We start from the raw sequence: 18868 nt of genomic DNA, 5'->3' as shown, positions 1-18868 counted from the left end.
TAAAAAATAAAAAAAATCCAGAAATCACAATGTATGATTTTTTAACTATTTATTTGTATGATACAGCTGCAAATAAGTATTTGAACACCTGAGAAAATCAGTGTTAATATTTGGTACAGTAGCCTTTGTTTGCAATTACAGAGGTCAAACGTTTCCTGTAGTTTTTCACCAGGTTTGCACACACTGCAGGAGGGATTTTGGCCCACTCCTCCACACAGATCTTCTCTAGATCAGTCAGGTTTCTGGGCTGTCGCTGAGAAACACAGAGTTTGAGCTCCCTCCAAAGATTCTCTATTGGGTTTAGGTCTGGAGACTGGCTAGGCCACGCCAGAACCTTGATATGCTTCTTACAGAGCCACTCCTTGGTTATCCTGGCTGTGTGCTTCGGGTCATTGTCATGTTGGAAGACCCAGCCTCGACCCATCTTCAATGCTCTAACTGAGGGAAGGAGGTTGTTCCCCAAAATCTCGTAATACATGGCCCCGGTCATCCTCTCCTTAATACAGTGCAGTCGCCCTGTCCCATGTGCAGAAAAACACCCCCAAAGCATGATGCTACCACCCCCATGCTTCACAGTAGGGATGGTGTTCTTGGGATGGTACTCATCATTCTTCTTCCTCCAAACACGTTTAGTGGAATTATGACCAAAAAGTTCTATTTTGGTCTCATCTGACCACATGACTTTCTCCCATGACTCCTCTGGATCATCCAAATGGTCATTGGCAAACTTAAGACGGGCCTTGACATGTGCTGGTTTAAGCAGGGGAACCTTCCGTGCCATGCATGATTTCAAACCATGACGTCTTAGTGTATTACCAACAGTAACCTTGGAAATGGTGGTCCCAGCTCTTTTCAGGTCATTGACCAGCTCATCCCGTGTAGTTCTGGGCTGATTTCTCACCTTTCTTAGGATCATCGAGACCCCACGAGGTGAGATCTTGCATGGAGCCCCAGTCCGAGGGAGATTGACAGTCATGTTTAGCTTCTTCCATTTTCTAATGATTGCTCCAACAGTGGACCTTTTTTCACCAAGCTGCTTGGCAATTTCCCCGTAGCCCTTTCCAGCCTTGTGGAGGTGTACAATTTTGTCTCTAGTGTCTTTGGACAGCTCTTTGGTCTTGGCCATGTTAGTAGTTGGATTCTTACTGATTGTATGGGGTGGACAGGTGTCTTTATGCAGCTAACGACCTCAAACAGATGCATCTAATTTAGGATAATAAATGGAGTGGAGGTGGACATTTTAAAGGCAGACTAACAGGTCTTTGAGGGTCAGAATTCTAGCTGATAGACAGGTTCTCACATACTTATTTGCAGCTGTATCATACAAATAAATAGTTAAAAAATCATATATTGTGATTTCTGGATTTTTTTTTTAGATTATGTCTCTCACAGTGGACATGCACCTACGATGACAATTTCAGACCCCTCCATGATTTCCAAGTGGGAGAACTTGCAAAATAGCAGCGTGTTCAAATACTTATTTTCCTCACTGTATATGTATATATATATATATAGATATACAGTTATCTTAGAAAAAAGTTATATATGGGTTCTTGGCAACATTTTAAAGAACCCTTTATGCCAGGAAAGTTCTATATAAAGAGAAACGTCTTAAATAATTGCATGATACTTTCATGTATAATAGGTGTTTAATTTTTCAAGAGATAAAGTATGTTGTTTATTAACTATTTAGTTCAAAACATTTATCAAAACATTAATTAAAACTAAATCCATAAAATGATCCCATGATGGGAACCCCTAATAAGTTTTACATATGAAATGGCTGACAGAACTCTTTACGTTCTATATAGAAACTTTTCTTAGAGCTAAACAAGACACAGGTGGACTAAATAAGTAACCATAGTAACAAACAAGTGACTACTTAATAACCTAGGGAACTACTTAATAACCTACCTATCTATCTATCTATCTATCTATCTATCTATCTATCTATCTATCTATCTATCTATCTATCTATCTATATGAGATATATATATATATATATATATATATATATATATATATATATATATATATATATATATATATATATATATATATATATATATATATATATATAATATCATATATATTATTAGTTACTTATTACTATTTATAGAATTATTACTACTCCGGAGTCAGTCCGACGCATGCTTCCAGTGCGCATGTGCATTAGTTTGATCCAGTCTAAAAAAATTATATTTTTATGTCATGATTCAATCATTTAGAAACAAAATCTATGAGACAGTTGTTGTCAGATTCCATTGGTGATTTTACATATGAAATTTAATTGTAAGCTTGGCGAACAGTTTTGGAGAATTTGATGTTTCCCCATTCAAAGAGACAGGAGCTGCACTCGCATGCCCGAGAGGCGTTTCAAAGATGCTATGTGTCTCAATAAACTGTTTAAAACTCATTCTGCGCTTGAGTCCTCTCTCACTGTTCCTTGACAACATTTCATTACATCAATTGCGTTTCTTCAGAAGATTTGGATTAAAATGCTTTTTATTCATATGTATTACTGTTTTGAGGTCTTTATGTACTTTTTGAAGCTTGACAATGTTGGTTCTGTAGACTTCAATGGATGGGAAGAAAATGGTGAGAGAATATTAAAAATAATATGAATGAAAGTCTTAAGAGTTTGGAACAACATAATGATGAATTATGTATTACATACTTGGAACAGTCTTATTCTGTGCCTAAAGTGTCCTAAGTATGTCATATTTGGGGCCACTGTATACTATATAATATTGAGCCAGACTTGAATCTGTTACTAGTTCATTACTCTGTTGTTGCACTGTAGGAACTATAAGAACATATCATACTGTAAAACCCACATCCTGTGTAGAATATTCACATAAAACATACAGTAAACTAAAACTTTAAATTCAGTTGTTCATTTTCCAAGTTCCCGTTCTCCTTCTCTGTCTACTGTGTGTGAAGTGTCTTATATGAGAAAAAAAAGCCCCTATCTGTCTATATGCGGAACGGTGAAATCAAACCCGGCTTTATATTCCTCAACAGAAGTGTCGGACTGTGTCCTAGAGATAAAACGCGTTTAAGTTCTTTGGCCGATCCTTCAAGCGCTGATCCAATAGCTCAATAGAACCCCACCATAGGAAAGCAAAGAAAAGTGTTTCCCCCCATCCTCTTTTTCCCAAACAAAGAGTAACTGTATCCTTTTTGCCCAGACAAAACTGTAATCATTCCTATCTTAAAAGCCTGAAATGGTATACTATGGCAACCTGATCTGCAGGCCTGCAGGGAAAGAGAGGTATTGTAGAGGGTAGATGGGCCACTTAAACGCTCTGGCAGCCTGTTAAATGTTTGACTTTCAGTCAAGCGGGAGACGCGGCCCTTTGAGTTATTGATTCTCAATAATCCTTAAGGTCAGCACAGGGAATTTTGATCTATATTGGTGATGGCACGGAACAAAAACATCAGCAGGGGATCCATCAAAATAGTCATGAAGTATGACAGAGAGTGAGAATATAAATACACACACACACACACACACACACACACACACACTTAAATGAAATTAGAAATCAACTGTGGTTGATATATATATATATATACACACATTAGGCATAATGGCTTGAATATTATATTTTAAGAGCTAAAACTAAAATTGAAATAAAAATAAAAATAACTTAAAAAGGTACAATATGTAAGAATTTTTTATCAAAATATCCAAAAACCACTTGCACAGTGTTATATATTTCTTTCAATTATGTATTTACATTATCCTAAATGTTTTCAAGAATTTGTAAATTCAGAGAAATTCACAATTTTATATAGTGCCTGTCCCTTGTCGCCTCTCAATGACGTAATATCCGCGTTATCCCTAGTTTCCGCTTGTACTGCCATAGTAACCATGGCGACAGACGTGGAGAACTGCATAATGTTTAGCGACACACTGTTGTTGACGTGTGAGTAACTTGTAATTCAGCACTTGCGTGTAGTTCGGTAGAATGAAATGTCCTCATTCCTTTATATCCGTGGGACTCGCGTGTGGCGCGGATATCTGTCTCTCATTAGCAATCGCGACCTGCTTCATTCCACAGTCATGTTAAAAACATCAATGTATTCACTCATCCATAAACATTATTAGATCCATCTGCATGACGACAAGTCCCATGATTCCGCTTATGCTTCATCAGCCTATGCCTTTGTTATTGTAAGAGGTTAGCGCCCCCTAGCGACAAAAAAAAAAAAAAAAAAAAAAACATTGTAGCTTTAAAGTTAAAATTAAACAAAAATGACAAAAGCACATAAAGTTACTAAAACCAAAATTAGAATGAATACTGAAAATATAAAAATTCTAAATATTTTCTGATCATTTTTGTCCATCCATTAAAAGTCCAACCAACATTTTCATACAAATGTACCTCATAAAAATAATCCATATGAAAATAATGGTTTGATCCAAATCTTCCGAAGAAACTGTATATTTTATTAACTGAAACACTTGCCACCATAAAACACTGAGTTTCACTGCAACTTACAGCAAAAGATCACTTGATCAGAAACTTTACATTTAACAGTATTTTACTGTAAAATTACATGAAATGTCCCATTAAATCATTTATACCTTTTCAACGTATAGAGTATTTTGGAATAATTTGATCCTACTTTCATTTACCTATGAGTGTCTTATGAGTGTAAAACCCATTTAATCTAATTCCACAGATATTGTCCCAGAATCAACACAGGAACGCAAAACAAATGTGCAGATTTGGCATAGACCTACTTTATATGACGCCAACACAAAAAAAAGCAGTACAGCTTTCCTCCGTGTGAAGTTTCACAGCTCTAGTTCAGTGATAGGTTTCATCTAACATGCTTTGCTGAGTAAATTGTGGACCATCTAATAAATGTGAGAAATCCAGACAGTGTTTATTTCACAGCTTGAAAATGACCAAAAGGCCAAAGATTCAGAACACTTGCCAAACAGTGAGTTACACGCAAAAGTAATAAAGTCCTCAACAGATCTTGTCACCATTGACAACTCCCAGTGCAAAGGTCCCGCTCTCAGTTCATTAACAGATGGAACGCTAGCCTTCCCCGGGAAAACGTGTCAGAGGAAGTGTGATGATAGCACTCGGATTAATGCCTCCAAATGGGAAGTGTTGCCTTCATCTAGTGTGAGAATCCTTAAACTCGGAAGCTGCTCGATATCAGCGCCAGTCGTGGAATCGCTAACACGAAACAGCAAGAAATGTCACTACTTCCACACCAAACTCGTGTAGAGAACTATTTTAGTCTTTTGCTTCACACAGACGAGCCGCTTTAGCTTAATCGCAGCTGTCAAGCAAGAACCCGACAGCATCACTTCCTGGCGAATCCACAGCCACTCCAGGCAATATTGGGTTTTGCGTAGGCGAGATCTTCCAAGCAAATATCTGCATGTAATTTGATTGAAGTTAGCATGCCGGGCTGTGGTTTTCATCCGGGTAAGAAAGGTCATCTCCTCCGCTCCGGCCCCGGATCGATGCCAACACCACGATCTCGACAGGCCGTGTGTTTGTAAACAAGTGTTGTTTGGGGAGCCCCGCCGAGAAGCAAGATGAAGAACCCCTGGCAGAGCCGAGCGGCCCGCCGGCCAAATCCAGGCCTGAGATATAACTCCTGCCAACAGACTCCTGTGCCATGCAGCCAGAGGCCTGGCCTGAGAACTATTAGCTACGAAATACAATCTTGTATTTGCCAAACATATCTGCCCTTATATATAGCATCTGGCTAGAAAGAAGCGCACAGATTCTAGGACAACGAAAAACACATCGTCTCGATTTCCATTAAAAGAAATATCAACTTGAAAAACAAATTAGATTGAGAAGCAAGAATTGAGAAGCAATACAGTCTAAAATAAAAGTAAAAAGTAAGTTTTATATATTTTCAAACAATATATCTTAAATTATATCTTATGTTTATTTATTTATTTTTTAGCATGCACAAGTTTGGGGTCGGTAATTTTTTGAATTTAATGTTTTTGAAAGAAGTATTCACAAAATACAGTAAAAACAGTAATATTACGAAATATTAGGACAATTTAAAATAGATGTTTCCTATTAGAATATAGTGTAAAATGTAATTTATTCCTGTGATAAAAAGCTGAATTTTCAGCATCATTACTCCAGTCTTCAGTGTCACATGATCCTTCAGAAATCATTATAATATGATGATTTGATGATCAAGAAACATTTATGATTATTATAGAATGTCTTACCCAGTCTTTTAAATTATAGTTATAAATTATGCAACACTTCAGTTAAAACTCAAAAAGACTCAAAAGTAATACATGACAATCAGACTGGAAGAGCCACTTTCAAAGCTGTAATGAAAAAAAAAAAAAAATTATATATATATATATATATATATATATATATATATATATATTACTGTACTCTGTATCAATATGCAATGTTGCTTGGTAATCATAAACATACACATAACTAAACTTAAACTATCACTTAGCACTTGTTCACAAGACAGTTTGCAAAATAGGCTATTTCATTTTTATCAGATACAGTCCAGCACTAATTTGTCCTTAACATTTGATGATGATTAAGGTCATATAGTTAGAATAAATAAGTGACTAGTTAACTTTTGGCTCAAAAAATATACATTATGTTTCTTGCAGAAGAACATTGTTTTGGTTGTTTCGGCTCTGCTCCTCTGTGCAGATGAATGTAGTTTGAGGGACAAAATATCAAATAAATATTTTTTTCTTGGTGAGAACTGGCGAGTCCCCTATGGAAGCTTGTCTTCGCCACAAAAAAAATAATCCAGACTTTTTGTCTCAAAAATAAAAAATCAGGGTTTTTTTCTCGCAATTGCATGTTTTTGGGCCAGATTTACTAAATGGGGCAAATTAGCGTGAAAACTCAATTCCAAAAAGTGCAGATGGGAGTGTGAAGTTCTGCTGGTGATCTACTGACGACTGTCAAGTGAAAGAACACAGACGCAACCGGATCATTTCCATAATGACAAATGCAATCTACCAATTAAAGTCTGGTTTAAAACATGCTTTTTTTGGTGTGTTAAATAATGGTATAAACACCAGTAAATTGACGAGCGCACACCTTAGTAAATCACCTTGCGTGATTCATTTAAATACTCTCTGCCTATAAATTTTGCATCTGAAAGTGAAACTCCTTCAAATGCATATGCAATAAGTTCAGCTGCAAAAATAACCCTGTCCACGTCTTATCAGCGCTCACTTTTCATTGTGTGTCTTTAGTAAATCCCGACAGTAGTTTTTCAACGCCAAAAGGGGGTTTGCGTTGGAGCAAGCAGTAAATCTGGCCCTCACAATTCTGACTTTATTTCTCACAATTACAAGTTTATATCTCACAGTTTTGAGTTTAAACTCATAATTGCAAGGGGGAGTCAGAATTGTGAGATAAAAAGTCCCAATTAGTTTATTTTATTTTATTAGTTTAATTTAGTCTATGGCGGAAACAAGGTTCCATTTTTCCTATAGAGTTTTGCTGTTTTAAATGATCCATGGTCAAGTTTTCTCATTTAATGTGACAAAACTATTTCAGTGTCATGCTATAGCCTACTTTACACTGTGTATGGATATGACATGACACACACAGAGGCGAATAGTGCATTCGGTAAATACAGGGTTTGGATGAGGGATTTTTTGCTCTCTCTCATTAAGAACATTTTGTTTTTGTTTTTTAATCAGACAAAGTTAAATCATAGCTTTAAATTACTTCAGAGCCGACGAAGCTACTTTGAAACTGAAGTTTGTAGATACAAGCTACTGTACTCATGATTTAAAGTAGTCAAACTAGAGTCAAGCTAATCTTTTGACAATGTAGCTAAAAACAAAACATAGCTAACTATATCAAATTGATGAATCTTTTTTTATTTATTTTTTATATAAATGAATGCCTTTACATGATCTGGCCAAACAAACCAATTTATTGGCATGAACATGAATTTCTAACATTGTACGTGAGATGCTGATTATTAGCTTGCTTGACTGTAAAGCCGTATGCACGATATAATGTGACGCTACTAGTTGAAATTAGCATGTTAATGGAAAGCTACACTATTTTAAAGATGGCTATCAAACTATTGAAAGTTAGCTGTGTTGCTACTTTTAGTTAGTTACTCCCTACTAGTGACCGGGTCACCATCTGCAGAGACTCAAACGGATGTGTCGAGTTTAGTAAAGCACAAGTGCTCACAGCCGCTTGCCAGAAGAGCTTTGCTGAGAGGCTTTGAGAATACTTAGTGTCACAACTCTTTTCAGAATGATACTTCATGTACTCAGCAGTCAATGAGAAAACAGTCAAGGCTCACAAAATAATTCGGCAAAAAAAAGAGCTCCACAAATGTCTCCACTCATGCGTCTGTCGACATTTATCAGGGAAAGCACTTGAGAGGCATGCCAATGCTAAGCGCTAATCGCTGGCACCTGCAAACTATTCAGTTTGTTTTGAAATCCCGCTCACTCGAAAATGCTGGAAATTAGTGAGCATTTGATCAACCTGTACAATCTGCTTCCAGCTCTAAAAATCTCCCCACTTCAGAAGTAAAAACAGAATTTATATCATCTGCGTCTTTGTAAAGATCCGCGTTAGCGAGCTAACGCTCCGCACACAAGCCTTGTTGACTATGCGTGGCGGCTCGCCTTGTGCTGCAGAAATGATCATTTTGCTTGTCATAATTAATAGTGTTTTAAAGAGCATAATTCCTCTGTTGATTTGAGAGTAACTTAATGAGCTGAGCAGATGTTGAAGTCGTCTCTTCAGGGGGAAATACTGTACCCTCACAGCCCTGGTGAAATAAATTAGCACCCTAAGACTGTTTCTGTAACCGCATCTGCTGTGCTTTTGTGACAGAGATGCATCGGCACGGAAATAGGCACAAATATTATGTTAAATATTTCTCCCTAAATTACAATGCGGTGTCTGTATGTAAAGGTGGCAAAAAAAGGCCTGAGAGTTTAGGATAATGGATTACGCAAAGTGGAAATAAATGTTTTACGCCTGTAACACCTGCGCCTGTTATTGCGTTGCTGTGCTGCGGGTCTGTAAGCCTGAGGTTCACCTCCGTATTCATATATTGATTTATAGGCCACTAGCAGTTTAGCATTGCTTTGATTATAATACCTTTATGTTATTACTATATTATTATGGTATATGATAAGACAAACAGTACAATTGAGGACTTCGGGATACTTATAAACTGACAATTAAAAAAAATTGTTTTGCTTGAAATATTTTGATTAGAAATATTTATAATTAAAAAAATAATAATAATTATATAGCTTTTTTTTAGTTTTAAAAGTCAAAAACTTTTCATTTCAGTCTTATGTTAGGGTATGACTTGACTGACATATGACTTTTCATTTTATTTTTTAATTAAGTTTGAGTAAGTTTGTTGTGTGCTTTTGTCATTTCTATAAGTCAATTTTAACAACAACAACAACAACAAAAAAACACTACTTTGCTTTGATGTATTCCTGTGTTGGTTTTAGACATGTAATATTTTAACTTAAACATATTTCAGTTAGTTGCCAAGGCAAAATATTAAATTTTATTTCAATTTCTTTTAAGTTTGAGTTTTTCATATAATATTTTAATTTATTTTAGCTTAATTTCAAATCAAGTAAAGGTAACACTTTATTTTACAGTGTCCTTGTTACATATGTTACATATGTACTTACCGTAGCAATAACAGTAAATTATGCATAATTTCATGCAACTAACCCTCAACCAAATCCTAATCCTACCCTAACCCTATAGTAAGTACATGTAGTTAATTATAATTACTCAGTACTTAAATATATAATTACACTGTAGCAATGACACCTTAAAATAAAGTGTAACCCAAGTGAATTATTTTAATAATTTTAGTTTTATTTAACAATAACAACACTGATATTATGATATTATGAAAAATAAAACTAACCAAAATTATCTCCATCTTCAATTAAAGTTGTTAGTATTTTATTCAATACATATATTTATTTATTTTTAAATGCCCCAGTTATGCTATTTTAAAGGTGCCTAATTTTTTTTTGAATGTCCCCTACAACATATTTACATGCATGTCCAAAAAAAAAATTTTAAATCACTTACAGTGATAAATCTCTTCTTTCAGAGAGCCTCTGATTGGTCAGATGACCCAGTCTGTTGTGATTGGTCTACTCTGCTCTGATTGGTCAGATGACCCAGTCTGTTGTGATTGGTCTACTCTGCTCTGATTGGTCAGATGACCCAGTCTGTTGTGATTGGTCTACTCTGCTCTGACTGGTCAGATGGCCCAGTCTGTTGTGATTGGTCTACTCTGCTCTGATTGGTCAGATGACCCAGTCTGTTGTGATTGGTCTACTCTGCTCTGATTGGTCAGATGACCCAGTCTGTTGTGATTGGTCTACTCTGCTCTGACTGGTCAGATGACCCAGTCTGTTGTGATTGGTCTACTCTGCTCTGATTGGTCAGATGACCCAGTCTGTTGTGATTGGTCTACTCTGCTCTGATTGGTCAGATGACCCAGTCTGTTGTGATTGGTCTACTCTGCTCTGACTGGTCAGATGGCCCAGTCTGTTGTGATTGGTCTACTCTGCTCTGATTGGTCAGATGACCCAGTCTGTTGTGATTGGTCTACTCTGCTCTGACTGGTCAGATGACCCAGTCTGTTGTGATTGGTCTACTCTGCTCTGATTGGTCAGATGACCCAGTCTGTTGTGATTGGTCTACTCTGCTCTGATTGGTCTTCTGCTTACAGCAGCTCTGGATCTTCCTCATCACTTGATACACAGTGATGCAAACAGTAGCGTCGGCGTCACTTTTACTCTATCAATTCTATCACGGGTCCTCATCTTTTGGAAGCAAAGTGGATTTGCATTAACAGTACAGAAAACAGTATCTTCTCGACATGTTGACAACAAGAAACCAACTCTTACAGGCCTCAGCTACAACTACAGTGTTTGTTTGCGGGCAGCCAATGAAGACCATAGGCTGTCATTATGCAAATTAGTTTCAAACCTACATAGGAAGTAAGGTTCGACTCAATTTCAGGCAGTTCAGAATTTCTTTCTTTTGAGAGACAATAACTCCACTTATCTGCACTTTGAAACTATGCAGACCTTTTACATTAACCAACAGCCATATTACACACTACATGAAAGGTAATATCAGAAAAAGCATAATAGGGGCACTTTAAGACATACATGTAATGTACTGCACAGTAGGAATATCCCAGAATGTGTTTGCTTTGAATGCTGGCCTACAAAAGATCTTCAAATAGAGCTGTGCTTCAAACGAGGGAAGACAAAAGCAAGATAATGGAAAAGTGATTTTCAGTCCGTCGACACAGTGGAAGCTTGAATTCCCCCTCAATATTTCTATAGCGATTCACGTTCAGACAGTAAAGCACCTTTGTGAGCACATCTGGTCTCAGAACTCCAGCCAAACCTCTCGCTTAGCCCCCAGCCATCCAGTTCACATAAAACATGACCGCTACTCGACACATCGAACGAGCGGATTATCCCGACCGCAGAGGCAAAGCGCTCAGCATTCCTCTGCAACCTCCACTCGGCTCACGCAAAATCCTTCATTTCAAAAGTGCCTTATCAACCCTAACACTTCCACGATACACACACACACAGACACACTCATTAGGGACACACAGGAGTCCCCACCCCGCTGTCTCTGGGCAATCCCCAGCAATTACAGACCCGCTTACAGATAAAGCAGATTACGCTTCAGTGTCCATTAGGGTCATCATTAGCTTAATGAAAAGTCAATGGCAGTCAGGAGAGGTGCTACTGAATTGAAAAGGTTTTAGTGCCAGTTACCCTTGTTAGCCCCCTTTTTATATATGTGAATAAGAGGTAACATGACAACCATGAAAATGATAAATGTGGTGAATTGACTGGTCAAAGAGTGTAAAAAATACCTGCTGTTTACAGTAAACAATTTCTTTTTTTTATCATGTTAAAGGCAGCAAGTAATGAAATTTTCCTTTATAAGGATTTACTCTATTTAATTCAGGTATTATTGTGCACATTATTCTAAATTAAATTGTCTGTTTTCATGATTTTTCTTTAAAATGTAATAACTTTCACCATCTCTGAAATAATTTTCTTTTTTTAATAATATAAACAAGGTCATGTGGGTGGGGGAAATGAGATTAAACAATAATATCACCCTGTAGAAAAGAAAACTTATTTATATTGTTTAATATCTCAACTGTTTTTTGGGGGGTTTTTTTACTCCTAAAAATAAAGATTTTTTTATTGACATTCATGTTCCATGAAGATTCTTTAACAGTTTCCCTAATCTTTCCATTGCACAAAAGGTTCTTTATAGTGAAAAAAAAAAAAAAGTTTTATATTCACTTTAGTAGGACTTTAGTACATTTAAGGCCGAATTTACACTGCAGGTCTTGATGGCCAATTCCAATTTGTTGACTATATCAGGTTTTTTTTTTTTTTTGGTTTTTTTTGGACGACCAGGTGTCATCTTCTTTTAAAAGTAACTCATATCCGATATCTGCATTTACACAACACACTCGGCGAAACAACCCAAGGTAGAAATACTGACATGGAAAAGTTTAGGCCAAAAAGGAAGTAAAAATGGCGCAATTTGCAATGGACGCAGAAGAAATCTCCTCACCCCAAAGGCTCAAAAGACATAAAACTTCTGCATGACTCCACTGGGTTGATCCTTCATCCTCCATTGCGCCATTGAAAAGTCATGTGATCGCGGTTGGTGTCCATCTGAGTTGATGTCTTTCGCCACCGTCACATTTTCAATAACGTACGATAACATAACACAATTATTGACGGGAATATACATTCTGTCCGCTTAGACGCAAATGCACGTATCTGATTTACATCAGATTTATTTCCACATATGAAAGAGGCCTGAAACTGATCTGAGAATATCGGAATCTATGTGCTTTTTTCCTGCTTCGTGTGTTCGTGGGTCATATTTGATCTGTGCCACATGGGAGGAAAAAATCAGAAATGGGTCGCTTGAACCATGCAAGGTAAATGCAGCTTTAATGTCATGCCTTGTCTGTGTTCGTGTTTTGCTTCAGTTGGACTTTAAGTTAGTTTTATCCTGTTCTCAGTTCAGTATGCCATGTTTTTTTTTTTTTTTTTTTTTTTGCCCTCATGTGTTTCACCTGTGTCTTGTTAAATACCTTGTTTATTCCCAGTGTTTCTATGGATACGTTTACATGACAATGATATCTTGGCGAGCAGGACGAGGCCGAGGGCCGCGAGAGAACGGCGCGAGGCCGGTGGCGTGATTGATAATGAGCGACACCTGCTCGACGCACCGGTCTCGTATCTCTCACGGAGGAGCAGAAGCATAAAGGAGGATCGACGACAGTGGAGATAGAGAGACGCCAGGCCTGGATTTATGTTGTGTTTTGTTATATGTGACAGCAGTCGTCCGTGAGGAGCTGCTGTCTTTACTTTCATTTTGTATTTGTTTATTTTACGTTTATTAAAGTTTTTGAATGTTTGCCGGTTCCCGCCTCCTTCTTCCCACAACATGTCACCTTGCTACAGATACGCTTAAAACGGAGAAGTTTTTCCTATGAGTTTTCCACGTATAGACAATACCATTGTTAAAACAATCCCCATTCACAAGGATCTGTGAAAACGGCTAAAAACGCTGCATTCTGCTGCCAGGCCATTAGATGGCGATGAAACACTATAGACTGAAAACGTAATGCGCACATGCATGACGTCATCGTCTTCAGAGATTCGCGCTTTTGTTGTTTACGCGGAGACCGTTTTCAAAAACTTGCACTTTAAAAAAAAACGTTTTCAAAAGTTTGCGCTTTCAGGCACTCAAAACGCCGTTGTAAACGAATGGCCAAAGCGCATAAAAAGTTGTACGTTTTTAGTTGAAAGCGGTGTTGTGTAAACAGCCCCTATGTGTATACCTAGTTAAATACCTTAGTTTCATTTCCCCTTATACATACCCCTCAGCTCCAATTTGTCCACTTTGTCAACGTTAGATGGCTGTCCTGATCATACTTTGCGTTTAAGGATCAAATATATCCCCGCTCTACATCATTTACAGATGCAAATTTTGTTTTACTCTGACTGATATATGTCACACTGCACAAGTTAAATGAATTGCAAATGCAGTTTTAAGCTCTAGCAGACAGTATGAACTCTGTCATGTTAGGCTTAAGCATGTAATGGGAACAATTCCAGAGGGACGAATCTACTCACCGGCTTGGTTGGTGGTGACATTGAGCGAGACATACTGGCGCAAAGGGGCAGTTAGTTCCGACACCCCGTTCACAGCCTCCACCTCAAAGGTGTAGTTGGTGTGAGCCTGGAGATCCACGACCATGACGGAGGTGTTCCTCAGACCCGTCCGCTGGGGGAGGAATCGCACGTGGCTTCCGCACGGCTCGTAGTGGCCCGAATCTGTGTTGATCTTACTACACAGGATATTGTATCGAACATCTTTCCGTCCGCCTGTCTCTTCCGGGGCGGTCCACTCCAAGAAGACGCTGGTCTCGTTCACGTTGGAGATGGCGTTTCGTGGGGCGGAAGGGGGCTCTGCAAGATGATACAGTATCACGACTAAATTACAGACATTATACAAAATATGGTGCACATAACAGAGGTGCCACTTACTTGTGCACGCCATATTGGTGGGGTCCGATTCGGTCCTGTAGTATCCCTGCTCACACTGACAGGAGGTGGAAGCCTCCACCTTGGTGAAACTTCTGGGAGGACATTTACTGCAGCTTTTGGTCTGAAGAGCTGATCGGTAAAATCCCGGCTTACAGACTGCAGAGATATCAAGCACAATACAGAGGCGATTACATTACTAATGCGATCGATCGGCGCCTTTGTACTTGTTCAGGGCTGATGAGAAAATTTAGTCATTAAAGTCAAACATTCAACAACTTAATTAAAAAGAGCAGGTGCTTATTTCAATAGAGATGCTTTGAACAAACAGTGCTCAGGATTTTAATTGAACCGCACGCGTTAACTTTGACAGCCATAGTATAAATCTTCAAACATTCCCTCATTGAAACTCCACAGTTTTCACAGAAGCATGCACTGAAAGGATTAAACCACAATTTACAATATCACACTGACAGATAGAATCAGTATATCTGTTTTTTTTTTGCAACTACTTAAATGCTTCTTGATTCAGGACAGGTGCTTATGCACAGCAGACATCCTGTCAGCGCAAAACGCATTTAGATAATGTATTGCTGTGGAGAGAGAGAGAGATAGATTATCAATGGCCTCGGCAGTCCAAAGTGCACACAAAGACATTAATTAAAGCCTCCCTGGTGTGCATTAAGAGGCAGACAGCAGAGGTGTGCTGTGAATTCAACCCAACTCTGAGCCACAGCGAGAACAAGCCCAGCTGAAATCGGCAGCTAATGTGGAATAATATGATGTATAATATCATTCAGCATCTAACTATTATTTATGGGCCATATCCAGCGCTTCTGTAGTATGTTATGCTTTTCCCTGAAGTCCACTTAAGGTGTATATGCACCAAAAACAAGTTGTAGTTTTGCTACTTTGCCTTAAATGTCAATATGAAATCAAAATTGAGCCTATTTACTTTTTTAATATGCATTTCATCACAATCTAATCCTTTTTAAAAGGATAAAATCATTTATTATTTTTCCCTTATTGAGTAAGCTGTTTTACTTGAAAATGAGAGATTAGTGAAGTAAACAAGTTGCAAATGAGGTTTAACATCCATTTTAAAACTTCTATATAAATAATCTCTTTTATGATTGGCTAAACTCCACATTCTGGTGTCATTCAAACTTTAAATCTTTAAGTAAATCAAACTAAAAAAAAAAAAAAATGTATTTAAATAAATGTGCCCTATAAATATCTGCCAACCACTATTGCTTTAAGGCCCATTCACACAAAGAACGACTACTATAGCTACATACAATTTTACCAGATTTTCTAACAGCTTTCGAAAGCACAAACCCTCGTTTGGCGTTAAAAAACGACTGACAGGATTTAATAAAGACACACATTTAGAGCTTAAAAGACGTGGACAGGTTAATTTTTGCGGCTGACCTTATTGCATATGCATTTGCAGGAGTTTCACTTTCAGATGCAAAATTTATAGGCAGAGAGTATTTAAATGAATCACGCAAGGTGATTTACTAAGGTGTGCGCTCGTCAATTTACTTGTGTTTGCACCATTTTTTACCACCCCCAAAAGAAGCATGTTTTAAACCAGACTTTAATTGGTAGATTGCATTTGTCATTATGGAAATGATCCGGTTGCGTCTGTGTTCTTTCATTTGACAGTCGTCAGTAGATCACGAGCAGAACTTCACACTCCCATCAGCGCTTTTTTGGTATTGAGCTCTCACGCTAATTTGCCCTGTTTAGTCATTCTGGCCCTTAGTGTCCAAACCAATGAACGATAATTTCGATAAACGATAACCATGAAAGTTTTGTCTCCTGCCGCTTTAAATGCTAAAGCTTGTCAAAGTCGGATGGATTCTGATCGGATGTCAAATTTTAATTCTAGCTTTGCAGATTAACTAGCAAGTATTTTAGATAAAATGACCAAAAATATACAGGTACAGTCAATGTCTTGTTGAAAAGGAAGCACGTATTGTAATCTATACATTGGGATGGTATAATATTCTTTAGCCAAATTGTCCCTATTCATCAATGATCATTTCCTCTTCATCTGTTGCCAAATCGCCTGATCTAAAAGCGGTAAAACGATCTCATGACTTTTTTCTTCTGCATGACTTGCATATCCATCTTTTTCAGTGCCAACCCAATGGCCTCCAGACAAGATTTGCTCAACTGTAGCCGCCTGTCTGAGGCTGAAAATAGATCATCTTTGCCCCATTGGCAGCATTTAGACGAGACTACCCTAGCATGAGCTAAATGGATTGCTTGTTTTTGGTTAGTATGGTGAAAAATTGTGTTCCACAGAGGAGAAATATACATACAGGTTTGGAATGAAATGAGGGTGAGCAAATGGCAGAATTTTCTTTTTTAGGTGAACTATCCCTTTAAAATCACCATACTTGCCCTATAGTTCTTTCAGAGCTGAGCTACCTAGAACTGACTCTAAGGGCCCTATTTTAACGATCTAAGCGCATGGTCTAAAGCGCAAGTGCACTTAGGGCATGTCTGAATCCACTTTTGCTAATTTAACGACGGGAAAAATGGTCGGCGCACCCGGCGCATGGTCTAAAAGGGTTGTCCCTATTCTCTTAATTAGTAATGGGTGTGTTTTGGGCGTAACATGTCATAAACCAATTCATAAAACCAACCTCATCTCCCATTCCTTTTAAAAGCCAGTTGCGCTCGTGCCATGGCGGATTCGCTATTTACATGGCGGAATTTGCAAGAAGAAAGACTGAACGCTTCTCTAGTGAGGAAATGGATCTGCTCGTGCGCAAGGCTAAAGCAAGACCATCTACGGGACAAGCCGGATTCCACCACATCCTTATGTACACAATATTAATCTTTTACATTGTAATTCTTTTATTTTTAAAGGGGAACTATGCAGGGTTTTTTTAGCTTAATTTATCTTAAGTGAACAGCTTCGGAGTCATTGGAATGGTTATATGACTTTTTCCAGGTTGAATGGTGGCCATCTCGCTTCCCCCTAGCGCCTGTGAGCGGAAAAAACACACTTGCAACTTTGGGCCGGCGGGCCGCCAGCCTCAGTGTCTGGAAGTATCGCGTGATATCAGGTCTCGCTATGTAACGAATTGCTTTATGGCACTGCACACATACGTTTATATGCTAGCCTTCTGTGTATCGTACACACCTTAGTGGACATGGCTCCGTGTGTTCGCCGGCTTCTTTGAAAACAAATGCACAAGACCAGAGGGAGAAGATGGAAGGGTGGAGAGTCGCCAACAAGTTTTTATGACAGTGTTGTCAAATATCTATTCTGAAGCTGTAGGGGGAGCTCTACAGAGAAACCTGCGAGCAAAAAGCGAAATTGCCAAAACTGCACAGCGCCACTTTAATATTTGGCATGTTTGTGTGCTGCTGCGAGTCCCTGTGTGTGTAATAAGCAGAGTGTACGCGCATTGTGGACACACCTATAGGCTCATATTACTAATGCGCTCGGTTTCAGTTGGTCAATTGCGCAGTCTATTTCAGTTGCCTCAAAATAGCAACGCGCCAACAATGCGCCTGAACACACCTCGTTCTCAGACCAGCAGCCCATGGGCGAACAAATAGGCGCAAATGCATTTGCTATTTAAACAACGTGGCGCTGGACGTGAAAGTGATAACTATGACGGGCTGAAACTGGCAAAAAACACTTGTGTCGCACCTGGCGCTGCATTGCGCCGGGTGTAAGATAGGGCCCTTAATAACAGACATCTTAGTGACTTTGCAATTACCATTAACCTGTGTCCTGCTGATGTAACCGGTCCTATTCGACCCGCTCCAAGCAGGATTCGAACCGGCGTCTCCGGCATGTGAAGCGGGCACACTAAAGACCGCAGTCTCTAGTTGCACCTCTTGAGGCCAAAGGAGTGAGGTTTACTCGCACAGCTCTTACTAGCTGACCTCCGTTACACTCAACCCCCTAAACCTCACTCCCATCCGGGTCACGGCACCAAATGTAACTGATGGTGGGCAAATCATCATATTAGAATGATTTCTGAAGGATCATGTGACACTGAAGACTGGAGCAATGATGCTAGGGTATTACATTCAGCCTGTCGAGTCAGCTACTTCATTTAAACATTTTGTCATCTGACCGTGATCCGTTTAGAAGAGATGGCAATTTGACAGATATAGATCACGACATGGCAAAATGCATTTTTCCACACTTCACTCAACTCCACGCTGCATAATCCCCACAAATGTCATGCAGCATTATGA

At 38.5% G+C, this 18868-nt stretch overlaps 1 protein-coding gene across 1 annotated transcript in view; it reads right to left on the bottom strand.

Moving 5' to 3' along the window:
- epha5 (EPH receptor A5) overlaps positions 1-18868 on the bottom strand; it is a 94080-nt gene that overhangs the window by 34740 nt on the left and 40472 nt on the right. Inside the window, exons 4-5 of the mRNA XM_084104579.1 lie at positions 14639-14794; positions 14225-14560 (exon numbers count right to left, since the gene is read on the bottom strand). Of these exons, the coding sequence (XP_083960705.1) occupies positions 14225-14560; positions 14639-14794 (492 nt within the window). The remainder of the gene's footprint in view (positions 1-14224; positions 14561-14638; positions 14795-18868) is intronic.

Source organism: Abramis brama (assembly GCF_963993115.1).
Source record: "Abramis brama genome assembly, chromosome: 25".
Classification (NCBI taxonomy): Eukaryota; Metazoa; Chordata; class Actinopteri; order Cypriniformes; family Leuciscidae; genus Abramis; species Abramis brama.
The sequence above is the reverse complement of the archived record's forward strand: the minus strand, read 5'-3'. Positions and strand labels throughout refer to the sequence as shown.